This window comes from Asparagus officinalis, chromosome 10 (genome assembly GCF_001876935.1).
Source record: "Asparagus officinalis chromosome 10, Aspof.V1, whole genome shotgun sequence".
Classification (NCBI taxonomy): domain Eukaryota; kingdom Viridiplantae; phylum Streptophyta; class Magnoliopsida; order Asparagales; family Asparagaceae; genus Asparagus; species Asparagus officinalis.
In genome coordinates, this window is record NC_033803.1 from 41,625,857 (window position 1) to 41,645,034 (window position 19,178).

The 19,178-nt window shown below is 37.9% G+C and overlaps 2 protein-coding genes across 3 annotated transcripts; both read left to right on the forward strand.

Annotated features, from left to right (window-relative positions):
• Nucleotides 310-12,749, forward strand: LOC109825844 (nucleolar complex protein 2 homolog). Of its 2 annotated transcripts, XM_020392750.1 has the most exons (13): nt 310-517; nt 619-710; nt 1,094-1,165; nt 1,253-1,504; nt 1,574-1,840; nt 1,993-2,307; nt 2,416-2,481; nt 10,656-10,985; nt 11,197-11,403; nt 11,495-11,581; nt 11,687-11,781; nt 11,953-12,087; nt 12,174-12,749. In XM_020392750.1, exons 1-13 carry the CDS (start codon nt 496-498, stop codon nt 12,469-12,471), a joined length of 2,238 nt encoding a protein of 745 aa, XP_020248339.1. In that variant the 5' UTR covers nt 310-495; the 3' UTR covers nt 12,472-12,749. The 2 variants fall into 2 exon arrangements, with proteins under 2 accessions (XP_020248339.1, XP_020248338.1); XM_020392749.1 differs by having other exon boundaries at nt 1,253-1,840.
• Nucleotides 15,953-16,813, forward strand: LOC109826670. Its single transcript, XM_020393691.1, has one exon. The coding sequence runs from the start codon at nt 15,953-15,955 to the stop codon at nt 16,811-16,813; it is 861 nt and encodes a 286-aa protein (XP_020249280.1).

Here is a 19,178-nt window from a genome sequence, read left to right on the forward strand (position 1 = left end):
GGAGTTTATAATAGCGGGTAGGTGAAATTTATTAGGGGGAGCATTAATGTCATTTAACAGATAAAAAGTTAACTCCGTCACCTTTATTTTAAATGGTAGAAATTTTAGAAAAGCTTACGGACTATTTATACGGTTATGAAAGGTATTTTCGTGCAACTTTGGTAAATCTTAGGGCATTTAAGTTCAATTTACCTTTCGATGAAATGGTCTCTGTTTAAAATGGCCATAAACGGGTAGTCGGGTCAACCCAAGAACGACGCCTACCCATTTAACTTGACCCCCGTGCCTTCTGAAAACGGGCCGGGTAAGGAATTTGCCACCAATGTGTAACTCAGTAGGGATTTAGCTCACCACCCCTCTCCTCAACCCCCGCGGCGTCTCTCTCTCTCTCATCCTAGCCCCAGCCCCACCTCCGGCCTCGTCGGAGGTGATTAGTCGTCGCCGGCTCTTCGACTCCCGCTCCTTCTTCGACGCCGTTTTCTCGATCACACGACCATGTCGGATATCGAGGATTCAGGTGTTCTTTCCTCTCCGTTGATTTTCCTGGCTTTTCTTTTGTGCTATTTTCTTTATTTTTCCCGTACGAGATGAGATAACTTTAGTTGACTGCGGAATTAGATATTGGCAACCCTGCCGGCGGCCAAAGCGTGTCCCTTTCCCGCAAAAAAGCTAAAGAGCATGTCGAGCAGCTGCAAAGGCTTCAAGAAAAGGTGCAATCTTTGTACCCCAAATGTTCTTTTTTAATTCACAGTTTTGGGGTTTTAACTGGTGTAGACATTGTTTCCCCCCCAAATAACCAGCTAAGATATAGACAGCAAAATAGATATACATTGTTTTGTGTAATTTCATAGTACCAGTTTATATTGTTTCCGGTTTAGGCTTATGCAAGTCATCAGCCTTAATTTCTAGATTACTGTTCTAGAAATTTGTAATTTCAGCCTATAAATGAGGCATATTTCCTATTAGTAGTTCCACTAATGCATCGTTGGTGCTCGTGTTCTTCATGAAGGTTATGGTATCTGTTCATAATTTTTTTCTCTGCGGTCCGTTATTTTAATTTGTGACTCTTTACTTTATTCTTCTCTCGTTACAGGATCCGGAGTTCTATCAATATCTGAAAGACCATGATAAGGAGCTTCTGGAGTTCAATGACGAAGACATTGATGTGGGTAGTTTTTATATTAATTTATGATGACTAGTTCTTAATTTTTGAAACTGGTGAATTAACTTGTGTCTCTCTTGAATTGGTTAGGAGGATGAAGAAACGGATTTCGAGGCTGATGAGGAAACTCAACCCGCTGTGGAGTCACAGAAGAAGCCAGAAAAAGCAGTTACAACTGCAATGGTTGATTCCTGGTGCAAAGCAATTAAAGAAGAAAGAAAGCTTGGTGCAATTAGATCTCTGTTGCGGGCCTTTCGTCTGGCATGCCATTGCGGTGATGACAGTGACGTCACATCACCAAAATTTAGTATCGTCTCGAGCAATGTTTTCAATAAAATAATGGTGTTTGTTCTGAATGAAATGGATGGCATTCTCCGTGGTTTGCTTGGTGCTCCAAACACTGGAGGGATGGTGTTTGTTCTGAATGAAATGGATGGCATTCTCCGTGGTTTGCTTGGTGCTCCAAACACTGGAGGGAAAAAGGAAACAATTATGGATCTAACAACCACAAAAACCTGGGCGAAACATGGCACTTTAATGAGGATATATCTTAGCAACACACTTCACATATTGACAGAAATGACCGATGAGCAGATGATCTCGTTCACCTTGAAACGCGTGAAGGCATCAGGTGTATTTTTAGCTGCCTTTCCTACTCTCTTGAGGAAATACATCAAGGTATATGATTATTTTGCATCACACACTATATATAACATGGTGGCTTATAAGTGTGACCTCTAATCTACATTGTTTATACATGTAGGGTAAATTTGTGTTTCAAAGATTAAATGATTTTTTGGTTAATGTTAAATCCAAGCATAATATTTCAGGTAGCACTCCATTCATGGGGCACTGGAAGAGGTGCACTCCCAATTGTGTCATTCCTATTCCTAAGGGACTTGTGTGTTCGACTTGGTTCGGATTGCCTTGATACTTGCCTCAAGGGTATGTACAAGGCTTATGTGATGAATTGTAAATTATCTAAATCTGTAAGTAGATCAAAGCAGCAGCACATTCATTTTCTTGGAAATTGTGTAACTGAACTCTATGGAGTGGACGTACCAAGTGCATATCAACATGCTTTTGTATTCATCCGTCAACTGGCTGTGATATTACGAGGCGCCCTTACTGTAAGAGGGGATAAGGTATCTTCGACCCTCTGGTGGTCTTTTTCCCCTCAAATTTGTGGTTTAAGTTGCATGACCAGCATTTTTTTCCTTTTTTACAACAACTCCTATTTACTTCTGGAAAAGGTAGTTAAAGAGAAGAAAGACAAAAAACAGCGAGATGGAAGCAAGAGCTCCAGGAAGCAACTGGATGTGAGTCAAATAAGCCATTTTCTCATCCTTTATTTATGCTTTTCTTGATTCTATCTCCTTGATATATGTGATTACACCTTCTATTCGTGCTTACATGTATGGCTTTTGCTTCCGAGTTATGATTGGTTAAATAACGTGTTATAGTGCAGTGTGGGAGGAAATTCTGTTTGAAGATACATGTTGGATACTTGGATTAGTTGTACTTTAGATATCAAACACATATGAATTATGTACCTATTCTACCTCCACTTAGAGGCAAAATTGAACCAATATATACTTGGGAATAAAGTATCTCTACCTCTATACTGCAACGGCTTGTTTGATTACAAACTTGATTTACCTTTTAGATGAAGTCAATTATCATAGGCAATCATTTTTGTTGAAGGATGAAGGGCTTTATTCATCAAATTCATATCCATCTAAGACTTCCCCATCAAAATGATTCACCAATGATGCACAACTCATTACTGAGATGTTTACTGGTCAACTTAAGGCCATAGTGAGAGTTCCCTACTCAACCGGAGTAATATGCTTCTGAAACTAAGTAACAGGGAAAAAATAATTACTGCATACTATTTTTGTACAGAGTTGCATCTCCTATTCCATTGATATAAGAATGGTCATCAGACATCAGCTTGATTGAATCCAAGTTGACAGGACTATGTTGTGACCAAATTTGGACAAGTATATTCTAACAGAAGTTGCAGCCTACTAGATACTGATAACATTCAAATAAATCAATTCTGGTAATGATAGTTTCCAATCATTAACCATAATATATGCTTTACCTGGGAACATTTGAAATTATCCTTTGGGGGGGGGATAGGGTATATGCTAATCTATTCCGATATTAATGTCAAATTAAAACTTATGAACAATTATCCTAGCAATTATGATATACAACAAATTATATGCAATGATATATAATTAAAACAAGGGTGATATAAACATGATATAATGACGATATAGAAAGCAATAGGCAATGTGTACAAATAATACGCCAAGGCAAACTCAAACACACAATATGATTACGGAGTTCGGTCACCCTCGACCTACATCTTCACTCCTCACTCACGAGGAGAATCTCCACTATCACAACCGGTTTTCAACGTTCACCGAAAACGTTTACAAGACACGATCGGTTTTCTAGCTCACCGAAAACTTTCATGACTCACACAATTGCAATCACATAATACACCCTCTAAGTGTTGGCCTAGCTCGTGTCGACTTCCTCAAGTGCTCGGATTTACAACATTTCCCTAGACTTTACTACCGACGCCACTCCTTTTGGAATCGATCTCGTCTCTCACCACACATTCCTCTCGGTGTACTTATGTAGTACAAAGTGATCTCACAATAAAAACTCAAATACAATGGGTTGTTCTCTAACAAGGATGAGAACGAAATTTAAGCCTACACTCAAAGATACAATCTCACAACCCCAATATACTATATATGAAAATATTTAAGCTCAAATGGGTGTGTATAATCAATGAGCAATAACAAAACTAAACTCAATATGAACTCTAGCTTAATGAAAATGATAATCAAAAACAAATATATATATAAAGCTAGAAATTGAGTTTAGAGAAAACTTCTCTGAAAACAAGAGTGAAAGGGATGAGAGATTGAAGCTCAAACATGAAATGATGATCTCTTCTTCCTCTTGTGAAAACCTCTTCACATAAACAATTGTAAAACACACTAAAACCAACTTAAACATCCTTAAACCACTTGTAAATTTGTTTTAAACTTTTCTTAGTAAGTTCACAAGTATGAGGGTAAGGCGTATATATAGGTTCAAAAAACAAACCCAAAAACTAAAGAAAAAGAAAAAACAACAAAATCTGAAAACTAGCCGTTACTGTGCAACGACCATATTGTAAGTCGACTTATGACAGGCATGAGTTGACTTATATAGTATAAGTTGACTTGTTATATTTTGAGTTGACTAAGCAGATAAAAAGCATCATCTGTGTAACACTTTATAAGTCGACTTTGTACTGTAGCAAGTCGACTTAAAACATGCATAAGACCTAATATGAACAATAAATATCAATTTTAAACCCTCTTTAAAAATATCAAATAAATTCTAAAAATTATAAAATTTGGGGAATTATTTATAAACATATAAATGAACGTGTTACAAAAGAAATTTTTTAAATATCACTCACTGTTTGTGAAATCTCTACGTTTTGCAAAACTTGTAAATACGTGTGTATATAAAATTCTTGATTTTTGACTTTTGAGTTAAACAATGTTTTGAAATCTTTCAAGATGATATGTATATAAAATTCTTGATTTTTGACTTTTGAGTTAAACAATGTTTTGAAATCTTTCAAGATGATATTATAGACTTAATAAGACTTTTGAGTTAAACAATGTTTTGAAATCTTTCAAGATGATATTATAGACTTAATAAAAGATGTATAAAGAAAAATTTAAGTATATAAACTAATAACTCAATATTTTATCAAAATTACTCAAAAACAAGAATTGTGTGTGTGTGATATTGAGCTTAAAGTATTTACACACAATATAAAAATCCTAAACTAGTATACCAAGTTGATTTGCACATGAAGCTTGATCTTGGATCTTGACTTGACATTTATTTGCTTCATTTACAATATAGTTCGTGAATCATTCAACCTGGGTTAATCAATCAAAACCAAACACTAGAAAACACGTTATAAATTATTGTTAAATCATCAAAACAAGATTAGAGTGTAGGCTTCCTATCATCATTTCCGATCATTAACCATAATATGTGCGTTACCTGGGTTGTAATTAATTTTCAAACTATAATATTTGCTTTACATGGATTGTATATAATTTCAAGCCAAGCTCCAAATCATGAGATAGGATGATTTTGCTCATATGTTTTCAACTATCTATGGGAATAAATTTTCCATGAAATCTCTTTTGGAGCATCTTTATTGTTAACAAAATCCATTATATCTTGAATGCACAACATCAATACAAATAATAACTGATATTTCAACTCTTCGATACTCTTTTTTTTTAAATCTATTCAAATCTCATTTTTATTGTTAATCGAGTCAAGGAGTAGCAATTCAAGAAAATATCTTCACAAATCTTCTTATTTAACCAGTCAACCCTAGAAAATTGCAAAATTGCAGACCTCTTTCATAGTGGTCGACTGGTCGTTATAGGTCAACTGACAATTTCCCATATCTTTTTTGGGTCTATCAGAATACCATCCATGGTTTGAAAAGGTATAACCAAAATTTATGTTTGTTTGGCGTCACATATAGCTGCTTTTTTCAAGCTTGTGAATACAATCCACAAAAGTTCCTCATGCTATGGAAGTTTGTGACATCTGATAAGGACTTTCTGGATATTATTGATATCCTCTACTAATGAAGTTCATAAAACAACATGAGCATGTTCCAACTCAAGATTTTAATAAGAATTCATAACACATATATTGTGTATGGAGTGTCATCTTAAGTTGAATTTCCTTGTTAGCCTTAAGCCAGCTATAATCTAATCTAAGATCTTAGCACCTTGCTACTGATCAAACAAATTTCAATATGAGGCGAGTAATACTTTTGTTAACTTTAGTCATATTCAACTTTTAGCAGTCCATACACAGCTTCGTACTTACATCATTTCTATAGGAATTTGGAGCTACAAAGATAATGCACTAGGCTGAATAAATTCCTTGTCTAACTACACCTGCAACGAGATTGTCAATTCAAGTTCAATGGGTGCTGTCCTATAAGGAACCTTGGATATAGGAACAAGTACAATAGTAGGTATTGGTTCGATAGTGCTGAGTCTCCCTATCTTGTTGGAATCTAGACAATGTTAGGAAATATCATTTCATGCATAATTGATATGTTTATGTATCAAGTCTCACTCCTTTTTTTGGTGTAAAACACATAAGCTGAATATCATGGACATCCATTTCCTAAGGAATCTAAGCTTATATTGCTGGAAGGACTCAGCGCATAAGATGTACTATCATGCTTCTAGCTAAACTTGTGCTGCCTCAGGATATGAAATATGACTAGATCTGAAACAGAAGATTGGTACATGATGTCTTTTAACCAGTGCTTTCCGAGAATCATGTTAATGCCATGCATCTCTAGAAGGATCAAGTCTGCTCAAGGACTGCTGGATCTCTTGTTTTTTAAGCATGTTATAGTTCTTAAAAAACATTAGTCAGTGGTGCCACAGATAATTTGATTTCAAATAACTCAGGTATTTTTACTCATTGTATGTACGAGGAATGTTTACATCCTGAATCAAACATGACCTAGCATAATAAAAGTATATGAAAATTGCACCTCTCATCACTGCATTGGCAATTGAGCATCCTTCTAATTAAAGTATTAAACCCTCCTTCGATTCACACTCGTTTGAGACGGTGACCTACACTACAGTCAATGCAATATTTACTGGTGTGGAACATCATGCTATGAATGCTTACACCATGTATCTGCACCGCTGCTCATATATTAGGTATCTGCATTTATCCTTTTACCACTGAAATCATGGTCTGTGAACTTTGATCTCCGAAATTCTGGTCTTTTAGAGGCCCACCAGCAAAACTACCATTAATTAAACTATCAGGTTTTAGGTTGCGTGTTCCGCTTACCTTGAATTCCTCCATAATTACTTATCAGTACTTTCTCTACTACTTCACATGAGGTCTTCAGTATGGTAGTCATCCTGGTCCGAATCTCTTGGTCAAGCCCTTAAAAGTTTCTTGGTTTTTTGACAGTCAAATGGCAACAACATGGCATGCGAAGAATTTTCCACTGAGCCATTTTCTTACTTTGCTAGACTAATGGTAAAAGCTCTTCTATTTTAATCCTAAGAAAACTAAAGACATCTCTTAGAATCCCTTAAACATGAGAACGGGTCAAACGGGTTTGGGTTTTTATCATTAAACCCAAACCCGATAACAAAAAATAGATCTAAAAAAAAGGGTCATATCGACCGATTTTTCAAAGCTGAAAAATCGGTCGATATGCCCGATATGGCCCCGATATTTCCTATTTGGCCCTGAAAACCGACATACGTGTTGAAAACATACATGTCATGCAAGATTTTAAATGTCAGCTGACATGTCGGTTTGAGGGTTTGAGCGACACGACATAGGTGTTTTCAACTCATACGTCGGTTTTCAGGGTCAAATCGAAAATATTGGGGTCATATCGGGCATATCGGCTTATTTTTTAGCTTTGAAAAATTGGCCGATATGATCATTTTTTAGATCTATTTTTTGTTATTGGGTTTGGATTTAGTGATAAAAACCCAAACCCATTTGACCCGTTCTCATGTTTAAGGGTTTTTTATGAACCCGATAGAAAGAAAAGAGAAAAATTAGGGCTGCAGCGGATTTGGAAACCCATCACTCCTTTCATGAACGACGACGCCCTTCCCTCACCTCCATCTCGGCCCCCGTCGTCCATTTCCCGTTGTGCCCCGAAATTCGAACCCGAGGACGGCAGAGTATCCCGTCGTTGGGATAAAGGGAAGAGGACGGTCGGTGACTCATTCGAAGGACCTCGAGTAAACGAAGAACAAGAAGAAGAGCCCCGACACTACCTCCTTGCGACGTCCCGTCGTCGGCACTGCCATGATATTATACATATGCGCACCACCCGATATGACAATCCGATATTTAGTCCATGTCCCCCGATATATCCATGATTTTCGCTATCCGACATGGATTTCAGCCGTCCGATATGAACCTGACATCCGACATTTAAAACCTTAATGTCGTGTCGTTCAAGCCCTCAAACCGACATGTCGGCCGACATTTAAAACTTTGCATACGAGTAGTTCCAATGCTCTTCCTACCACATGTAATCTTCACCAGTCATCATCAGAATAAGACATCTCTTAGAATCCTTAAAGTATCTCAAAGCATTTCACAATAATCAATTACATAATCAACTATGATGGCACATAACTAAACACACTGCTAGCCCTTACAATCTATTCTCTAGAACTTTCTAATTGCTTTGGATACTAACTAATTTTACTGTCACCCTTGAGCTATCAGCAATGAGCCTAGAATAAGAATAGAGATGGTCAAGCCCCCTAATAAAGAACTGAAAACTACAACTACAAGCCCACAACCTGCTCACTTAAAATGCAATTCTACATAGATCATATGTAATGACATTGGATTCAAATCCAAACTTGCATCATTGCTTTATACTTATATCGATCTACCTAAATCTGGCCTTCATGAAACTTTGGGTTCTGATAATGATGGCTTAGAGAGAGAGAGAAGATAATGTTAGGGGTTATGAAGTTAAAAGTGCTTAAAAGATTGGTTGTAGTAATCTAATTGAAAGATAAATTGGGTAAAGGTCGAAAAATCGATAAGCATTGAAGAAGTTAGGGTTATATGCCTATTATTGAATTATATAATGTCTATTATTGAATTATATAAGCTAAGCTTGTAAGAGCGCTAGTCCATTATCCTTTAACTTATCTGCAGTACAGAGGGGGTAAATGGATAATTTTACTCTGTTTGGTCATGAAATACAAGCTTTTGAAGACTTTATGGTAAATAAAGAGGGGATTTTTTTAAGAAATGGCTGGAATTTAGGGGGTTCAGTAAAATTAACCCTAATTTCTAATGCAAAAGTTTCAGCCTGTTTTATACAATAAGAATTCACGCCCCTAATGAGTAACATGAAGGGTTTCATGTGAAGTTCTCTAAATTTCTCAGATTAGCTCTTGAATTTGTCGACATCTACTATATATTTCCTAAAAAACACATGCACGCACAACCATCACCAGCCAACTATGTTACATGGGTACTTCAATTGGGCAGCTGTACCTGACATGTACCATACCTGTACGAAAACTTAGACACTTCTTGAATGTATGCATATGTTGATTCCGACGTATACTGAATTATATAGTACATGTTTTAATTTAAAGCGCTCATACACTTCTTGGGCGTATATCCTACACATCTATTACATTGATCTTACGTAAATGAAAAAATATTGATCTTATGTGAATTATTAATTTTTATACATATAATATACATAACCTATTTATACATAGCCATGTCCCCGTACCCTACCTTTTACAAATTTGTCATGTCCCGTACCCATACCTATACCGGTGACCGTACCACCCAAGTACCTTACACCACGTTAAGCAGATGAGTAAAGGGAAGTGGAAAAAAAACATTTATAAAAAAAAAGTAAAACGTTTGGCAGTCATTAATCATATACTCAAGGCCTCAAGGTTTTAAATATCGGATGTCGGGTTCATGTCGGATGGCTGAAATCCATGTCGGATAGCGAAAATCGGGGATATATCGGGGGACATTGACTAAATATCGGATTGCAATATCGGATAGTGCGCATATATATAAAATCATGTCCTAAATGTAATCTAAGCATTTATAAATTCAATATAAACATATTTTATAAATTCTATAGACTAAACATATAAAAAAGTAAATAATATATGGATTTGGGTTCATAAATTCTTTCTATCGAGTTTATAAGAAACCCTTAAACATGAGAACGGATCAAACGAGTTTGGATATTTATCACTAAACCCAAACCCGATAACAAAAAATAGATCTTAAAGAAAAGTACCATATCGGTCGATTTTTCAAACCTAAAAAATAGGTCGATATGCCTGATATGACCCTGGTATTTCCGATTTGGCCATGAAAACCGATATACGAGTTGAAAACGTCCATGTCGTGTCGGTCAAGCCCTCAAACCGATATGTCGGTCGATTTCTTTATATCAAAGTACTAGGAAACTCTTTTTGATGGATCTTTCCAGACCATATTCTTCTGTGAGTATTTACTATTTAGAGCTCTATGTGCCACCATCTTACCTGTAGAAGTAGTTCTACATTTTTTATTGAGAGTTTAGCAAAATCATATCTGGAGGAGCCAGCATAGTGATTGTTGAAGTTGGCACAAGTTTCAAAGGATCATATGTTTCTACATTTCTTATAAAAATCTAGCAAATAACATTATTCAATAATTTGTGCATATAAAGCGAACTGTTATTGGTAATACTAGTATTGGTGCTAGTAATTTAGTCTTTTGGCTGGTCAGTTGTTAAATATTTTGCTTCAATCTTTCATAGTCTAAATTCGGGAGACGATATTTATGATATATTTATCTTTTATTCTCTTTCTTCCCCCAGAAAGCATATCAGAAGGTTTATGATTGGCAATTCATCAGTTGTCTTGAACTATGGACTGGAGTTATTTGTGCCTATAACTCAGAAGCTGAGTTCGGGCCTTTAGCATACCCACTTGCTCAAATAATTTCTGGTGTAGCATCTCTGGTTCCCACGGCTCGATACATCCCTCTCAGGCTTCGATGCATGAAAATGCTCAACCGCCTAGCCGGAGCCACTGGTACCTATATTCCTGTGTCTTCACACCTTCTTGATATGTTGGAAATGAAAGAGTTGCATAAACGCTCCACTGGGGGTGTTGGTAAAGCAGTCAATTTGCTTAGTGTTAAACAGGTGAGCTTCGTCAATTTGTTCAAGGGTAAATTTCACGTAAAACTTCAGTACTTGGGGGTCTTTGCATATAAAACCCCTTGACTTTCTTTCTTCCAACTAACCCTCGTATGTTGTAAACACACTGAAGTTCAGTGGGGATTAAGTGAAATTTACCCTTTGTTATAAGCTGACTTCATTATCTATGGTAACTAATGTGTGAGTTCTATGGCAGGTTGACAAGACAACACTAAAAACGCGCGCCTTTCAGGAGGAATGTACATATTATTTGGTTGAAGAACTCGCTGAACATTTGGCTCAGTGGAGCTATTCTCCTGCCTTCTTTGAGCTGTCATTTATTCCACTTGTTAGGCTTCGAAGCTTTTGCAAGTCCACAGATGTTGATAGGTCTAGGAGGGAAATAAAAGAGCTTATACGCCAGGTATTATCTATGAGAGACACTGTTGTTCTAGTAATCAATATTTTTAAGCTCGTTTGCGTTCATATTAGATTGTTCTGCACTTTTTCCACAGGTTGAGGCCAATTCAGAATTTACTAATTCCAAGCGTGCAACTGCTGATATCTCACCAGATTTAATAGCTATTGAATCCTTTCTTAAGGTATGATAAGTCCAACTTGTTTCTTTGCTTTTCCTGTTTTATGTGTGTATATGTTTTGTACGTGTGTGTTTGACCATATTATGATGATACATGATTTTGCTATAGGCTGAAAAGGAGACCGGGTCCAGCCCTCTTTCCCAATTTGCTGATCAATTACGCCTGAGAGCTCAACAGAGGATTGACGCAATGGTGGAATCTAGGTTTGCCTTGTAGCTATATGTGATAAGTGAAAGATGTTTCTCTCTTCCTTTTCCAGTTGAAGGATTTTTTATTGCTTACTATTGGACTGTCCTTTAATATGTTAGTTTGCTTACATTTTTCACTCGACTTCTGATGTATGCTTATTTATCTATTTCCTTTCCCATTGACAGTGTTATTGTGGGAGCAGAATCTTCTATATTTAGCAGCAAATTATCTGAAATTGAGGAGGATGAAGAACATGAAGGAGATGAGGAAGAAGCAAATAATGTCTTTAGCTCATCCTGGTTGCCTGAAAAGAAATCCAAGTATAATTCTACCTACTGCTAAACTGTTTATCTTCCTCCGGTGCTTTATTATTTTGTGTATGGTTATTGATGTACATTATATGCAGGGTTCCGAAGGAAAAGCCTAAAGAATCAAAGAAGCGCAGCCATGAAGAGTACGAGGTAGAGGGTGATGAAGATCTGGTTGAGGACCTGGTCTTGAGTTCAGATGAGGAGGAGGATGATGACAAGTCCAAAGTCGACTCTGCTTCTGAAGATGAAGATCATCCCTCACTGCAACTGTCAAATAAGAAACGAAAGCCCGACAACTCTTCTAAACAGAATATTAGGAATGGGAGGCCAGTAACGAATTCCTCCAAAAAGAGGCGTCCTCGTCCTAAGAAGGCAAGCAAAGGTTCAAAATAATAACATGTGCAAAGTTTCGAGGAAGGAAATTTTGAGTTTTAATATGGGGTATGTTTATTGAATGTCTTGGTCTTAATGCTTTGTTTTTTGATCCATTTTTCATTTGTTAGTTCTTGGTAATTTATATGATGAGTGTAATTTTGTTTTTTGATCTTGTGAATCAAGGAGAGCAAGAAAGGTTTTAGCTTAGAATTTTTGGCACTAAAAATGTTAATTCTTTTCTTTCTTTATTGTTGTTACGATGTATTATTTTAGCAAGGGATACTCGGTCTTCATTCTGAGGAGCTATTTTGTTTCCTAAGTTAAGCTGTGCCACATTTCCCTTCCTTTTATTTTGTTTAATTTCTTTAACACTTTTTTTTTGGTCTGAAGTGAGAAAATGTGAACCTCAAAGTGAACCGTGACATGTTTCTAAAATGAAAAGTATGAAATGCACTAAAAACTCGCAATGTGTGGCTGATGTTCATGATAAAGGGATTAAGGGTAAGAGTTAACATAGTTATCTCATTTATTAATCTGAATGGTGATGTTGTTAACCCATCAAATAAGATTTAATGTAAAACTTGTGATCATTTTTAGTATTTGGCAACGGTGAGAGCTATGACCACTTTCTTTCCAAATAGGAAGGTTATTTCCTATCATGTTAGTAGTGTTATTAGTAGAGTTATTAGCAGGCCCCTCACTTTGAGGGTTTACCTAATTTTAATCTCTTTAAAAGTTTTATCTTAATTCTTTTACATTTTTTTGTTTGGTAAATTATAGGATTAACTCACTTTATTTAGTGTGTAGATTTTTTGCATTTAGCAGTTTAAAGAGGATTTAACTCTCATTAACTCACTTAAACTGAACTCCCTCAAAAAAACCCTCACTTAAACCCAAATTGATATCGCAATATTGAAAAGAGTTTTTTCCATTGAAACCACCTTAATTTTACTTCAAATTGTAACTTACCATCTTTTTTTTATGAAAACCACCAACATTTGCTTACATCTTCTTAAGGTCACACTTTTTAGTTTTTTTTTAATATCTAAAGTCACTATTATACTCAGTATAATTCAAGAAGGAAAAAAAATAGGAGAAGATGAGAGGAAGTGGAGGGGGAGGAAGGTTGGCAGTTTGGGTGGTAGAAGAGGAGGGGAGGAGGTGGAGAGAGAGGAGGGGAAAGGAAGAAGAAGGAGAGGTAGGACTTAAGAATGGAGAGGATGAGGGAAAGAGGAACGGGTGGTGGGAGAACGGGAGGAGGATAGGGGTCAGAGTTTGAAGCCCTTAAAAGTGAAGGAGATGGTGGAGGAAGTGGAGAAGGTCGGAGGGGGAGAGGAGAGGGAAGGGAGGAGGTATTGGTTGATGAGGAGAAGAGAAAGAATTAGTGTTTGGAGACACCCTAGAGTGGAGGAGATGGTGCGGGAGGAAGAAGAGGAGATTGAGAGGAGAGGGAAAGGGAGGTGGTGGAGGAGGAAGAGGGGCCGGGGGGGCGGGGGGGCGAAGGAGGGCTAAATGGGATTTTTTTGACAAATTTTTCAAACCGAACCTTTTTTGTTTTTATTTGCAAAAACCGGCGACCCTACTTTTGAAAATAATTAGGCAAAAACGCGACCTGTTTCAGGCCAGCCGCTAAAAAAGGTTCGGTTTTTGTAAAAAGATCTTTTTTTTTCTTTCGCAAACATCACGGGAGTTCAACTCCTTGAAGCTTTAGTCGAGAATTAAAACTTCACGCGGAGTAACCACTTGCACAGGAGTTGCAACTCCCGTGCAAGTTTAATTTTCTTGTTAAACTACCACGGGAGCTTCAACTCCCGTGGAGTTACATCAAAACATTCCCAGAGAACGATCTCTGAAAAATTGGACGTAACTTCAGCGGGAGTTGAACTCCCGTGAAGTTACAGTTCCCAATTTCCCAGAGATCGGTCTCTGGGAAATGTTTGACTGTAACCTGCGCACGGGAGTTGAACTCCGTGCGAGTTTGCCACCCCCTTATAACTGCGGGCTGCCCGCGCTTCGACCCAGCCCAAAACCCTATTCTTCACCTTCTATCCGCAATTGCCGCCTGCCGTTCACAGTGTCGTCGTGCCACGCAGCGCACCGAAGCTACCCGCCGCCCCAGCCTCCGACCCCCGCCAGTGCCCCAGATCCCGACTGCCGCCGCCGCCTCCGACCGCCGCCTCCCTTCTCAGTCAGATTTTCAAAAAAAAAAGGTAAATTCTTTCTAAAAAAGCTATACCCTCTAATTTTTGTATTCTCCCACTATTTGATTGTGATTACATGTAGAAATCTAGATTTTAGAAATTAATTGTGAATTGTTTACGAATTTTGTGAAGAAATGTGAAAATTAGATTGGAAATTATCAATAAATGTGAAAATTAAAGGGAAAATTATCAATAAATGTGAAAATTAGAAGGAAAATTATCAATAATTTTGTGATATTTGTGAAGAATTAGTGTGTAAATTATCAATAATTTTGTCAAATTAGAGAAAAAATTATCAATAATTTCGAAAATTATTGTATTTAGAGTTTAGAATTTAATTGTGAATTATTTAGATTTTGTGAAGAAAAATTAGATTTTAGATTTTTGCATATGTATGATATAAATTAGATTTTAGAATTTAATTGTGAATTATTTACGAATTTTGTGAAGACGTATTAAATAATTTTGCGTATTTAGAGGTGAAATTATCAATTAATGTGGAAATCAGAGTTACTACCTAAATGTAAAAATTAGTAACAATCAATATTTATTTGGCTTTTCGTGTAATATTGATCTTGAATTTTTCACTCTTCAGAGGTAACGATGAATGATCGAATTGTAATTCTCTGTTCTTATGATGGGAAGATTAATTACCTCGAGAATAATATGCCCGTTTATGAAGGAGGCACGACGAGACCGTTGTTCATAACAAAATCGTGTACTTTCGATGAGTTGGTTAATGAATTACACAAACTTACATTAACTAACTCACGTGAGTATCACCTCAGTGTGGTTTGTAATTATCCTGTTGTGGGGAACAGAACAAGTGGCATTCAAATATCAAGTGACTACGATATGGGTCTCATTCATGTCTTACATGACGAGAAGCGTTCGGTCGAATTGTTCATTGAAAAACATCAGAGAGATTTGGGCAAATCGTTGAACTACGAAGGAATGTATTCCCGCATGTTGGAGGATCCTGAAGTTGATTCTGTAGGCTTTTTATCTCCTCAACAAGATGAATGTTGGACACAATCACAATACATGAGCGGTCCTTCGTTCGTGGGCACTTTGAATGCTTTCGATACTAACACGGGAATTCAAGAAGATAATGCAAGTGTTGAATCTGAGAATGATGATGAAGAGGAGGGATTACAAATTAATAGCATGACCTTGATAGATCGTGATGACGGGGAAAACCAACACATCAACGGATGTTATGTTAATATGAGTATGTCGGCTTAGAGGATCCGCCGCCCGATGAACTTCAAGGAGATGAATAGATTGATAACTCCGCGATGGAAAGTGTTCCTATTGGCACTAATAGCGGTGTTGATACACAGGCCGAGGACTTCTCATTCATGAAGGGAGATCTTTACGAGAGTAAGGAGAAATTGATCCATGCTATTCGCACGTATTCCATTGCAAAAAATGTGAAGTTCAGGCCAACCAAAAATAATACTACAAGCTATAATGTGGTTTGTTTCTATCGCAAAGATGACGATGTCGAAGATAATAGTGGACACCACGACGGCAATGCGAGGTGTCCGTGGAAGCTTAATTCACGCTCGGGTTCAAGAGTAGGTGGGCAATTCAAAATCACGGCATACAATGGACTCCACACTTGTAGCAATCCTCGATTAGAGATGAATAACAAGAATGCGTCCTCTTCTTTTATATATCGATTGATTTTACCGCATCTGAGGGAGGATCTTGATCTAAGGCCGAAAGATATCCGTCTTTTAGTGCATAAAGCCACCAACTTGGATGTATCATATCACAAGTGTTGGAATGCTAGGAGGAAGGCGATGATAAAAATATTCGGGGATTGGGATAATTCGTATGAGATCTTACCTCATTATCTTGAAACACTCAAAAGAGAAAATCCGGGGACTGTCTACGAAGTATCTTCGGACCTCGTTGATGGTGGAGAATGGCGGTTCACCGGTGTATTTTGGGCATTTAGGCCCTGTATTGAGGGGTTTCGATATTGCCGTCCTCTTCTTAGCATTGATGGAACTCACTTATATGGTAAATACAAAGGCGTTTTGCTTGTTGCAACCGGAGTTGACGCGGATGGCAGGTTGTTTCCTTTAGCATTCGCAGTGGTTGATGTTGAAAACACAGAGAATTGGGCTTGGTTTTTTTACATGCATTAGATATCATATCCCTAGTGTGGGGACGCGACCGATTACATTCATATCCGATAGGATGAAAGGAATCCCAAGAGCACTCCAACGACATTTCCCGCCACCACATGCACATCGCTATTGCTTGCGACATATTAGAGACAACTTCAAGAAGAAGTATGGAAATGCTCAGGTTCAAGACTTACTTTAGCAAGCCGGTTGTGCAACAGAAAAATATGTTTATGAACAAATACGAGAGAGGATCAAGTTCATTTCACGAGCTACACATGATTGGATCGAAACTAGTTTGGGTCCAAATAATGTTGATAAGTGGGCTTTATGTGAGGATGACGGCAAACGGTTCTGTATGATGACTACGAACGCGTCTGAGAGCTTCAATGGTGCGCTCAGGCGAGCACGCGGCATGCCAATACAGGCACTAGTTGCTAAAACTTTTTACAGGCTTAATAAATTCTTTCTTCTACGTCGAGATCTTGGTGAAAATATCCGCTCAGAGCTAATACCGAAGGTTGATGAAATGCTAGCGGCTCGGATTGTACAAGCTCGGTCCTTTCAGGTTGTACGATACAGTTTTAATGAATGGGAGGTGCTCGAGGGAACAACCCATAGAGAAAATCGCTCTTACAAAGTCAATATGTTGGTGGATCACACTTGTACGTGCACTTGCAATGTACCGCAACTACAATGGATTCCTTCTTCACATGTTGTAGCAGCTTGCTCCGACCTACAGGGTGGTGCTCACATTTCACATTATGAATTTGTCGCGGCTTGGTATTCTGCATACAACTATCAATAAATGTACAAAGAGTGTTTTCGTCCACCATACGATAGTCGACATTGGACACAAGATGGGCCACAGATATTACCTCCATTGTATAAAAGATCGGCGGGGCGCCCTCGTTCCATGCGTATTAGAAATAGTATGGATGACGGATGTGAAGGAGCTAGGAGGAGAAATAAGTGCAGTAGATGTGATCAACCGAGTCACAACAAAAATAGGTGTCCAGTTAGTATTAGGCGTTGATTTGTATTATGTAGCATTTTGCACTATGTCATTCGTATTTGTTATCTTTGAAGCGTATGATACTCGTTATTTGTAATATGTTCTGTATGATACTGTGTTCATTTCACCCATGCATTTGTATTATGTAGCGTTTTGCACTATGTCAGATCATGTATGTCATTCGTATTTGTTATCTTTGAAGTGTATGATACTCGCTATTTGTAATATGTTCTTTATGATACCGTGTTCATTGCACTCTGTATATATGCTCATATTTTAATCACAGGCCTATTCATTATGGATCTGGGACCGTAAAATCCTGACGTTTTGTACCTTCAGGCGAGTCATTGTTCAGATCATATTGGTTCGGGAGAGGTAATACGAATAAATTAGATATATATTTCTTCGATTAATGTATTTTTTTATGAATATACTTATAACTGATTCTCGTTTTATGTGCAGCCCGTACCAGAGATCACGATGATCGAGCATTCCCAGAGTCATTCAGCTTGGGTCATTGAGGATGAGAGGGTACTACTACTGATCGCTCAGGCCGTTTTTTGACCGTGTTTGACGATTCGTTATATTAGGCTTGATTGGCCGCTCATCACTGCACTTATTGAGAGGTGGAGGCCAGAGACCAACACCTTTCACATGCATATAAGGGAGTGCACCATCACCTTACAGGACGTGGCCGTCATACTTGGACTCCGGATCGATGGACCGGTAGTTACGGGCACCGATGATCATAGTTGGCCGGAGGTATGTGCTAGGCTTCTTGGTCAGGTTCCCGACTTGAGGAGTGGTGCGATGAAGCTATCGTGGCTTCGTCAGACATTTCAGGGCGATATACCAGAGGATGCCTCTATTGAGACACTCCAATTTCATGCTCGTGCATACATATTGCACATGATAGGGTGTGTACTATTTCCTGATGCGAGCAAGACTCTCGTACATGAACGATGGCTGCCACTGCTAGAGGATTTCGGTGTATGCGGCGCACTATCGTGGGGTAGTGCGGTGTTGGTATATTTGTATCGAGAATTGAGGAGAGTATCTCTGATGCAGAATAAAGAATTCAAGGGATGCTGTACGTTGATACAGATTTGGTCATGGGAGTGCATTCATATTGGATGACCCACTTTACTTATGCACCGTGACTTAGAGGGGCAGTTGTAATACCCCAACCCTTGAGAGGGTGATGTGATTAGTATTGATAGATTTGATTGGAATACTCATACCACCAAGATGCATCTTCTTTTCGGGAACCCAACTCTTAGAAACTCCAAAGTTAAGCGTGCTTGACCTGGAGAAATTCTAGGATGGGTGACCCACTGGGAAGTTTTCCAGGGAGCGCGTGAGTGAGGACAA

Bases quoted from the DNA above. Each gene is read 5' to 3' on its own strand.
- LOC109825844 (XM_020392749.1), top strand. From the start codon at position 496: ATGTCGGATATCGAGGATTCAG. The intron at 1,841-1,992 runs GTATATGATTAT...ATAATATTTCAG, and splicing joins TCTTGAGGAAATACATCAAG to GTAGCACTCCATTCATGGGG. The intron at 10,986-11,196 runs GTGAGCTTCGTC...GTTCTATGGCAG, and splicing joins ATTTGCTTAGTGTTAAACAG to GTTGACAAGACAACACTAAA.
- LOC109826670 (XM_020393691.1), top strand. From the start codon at position 15,953: ATGGAAAGTGTTCCTATTGGCACTAATAGCGGTGTTGATACACAGGCC.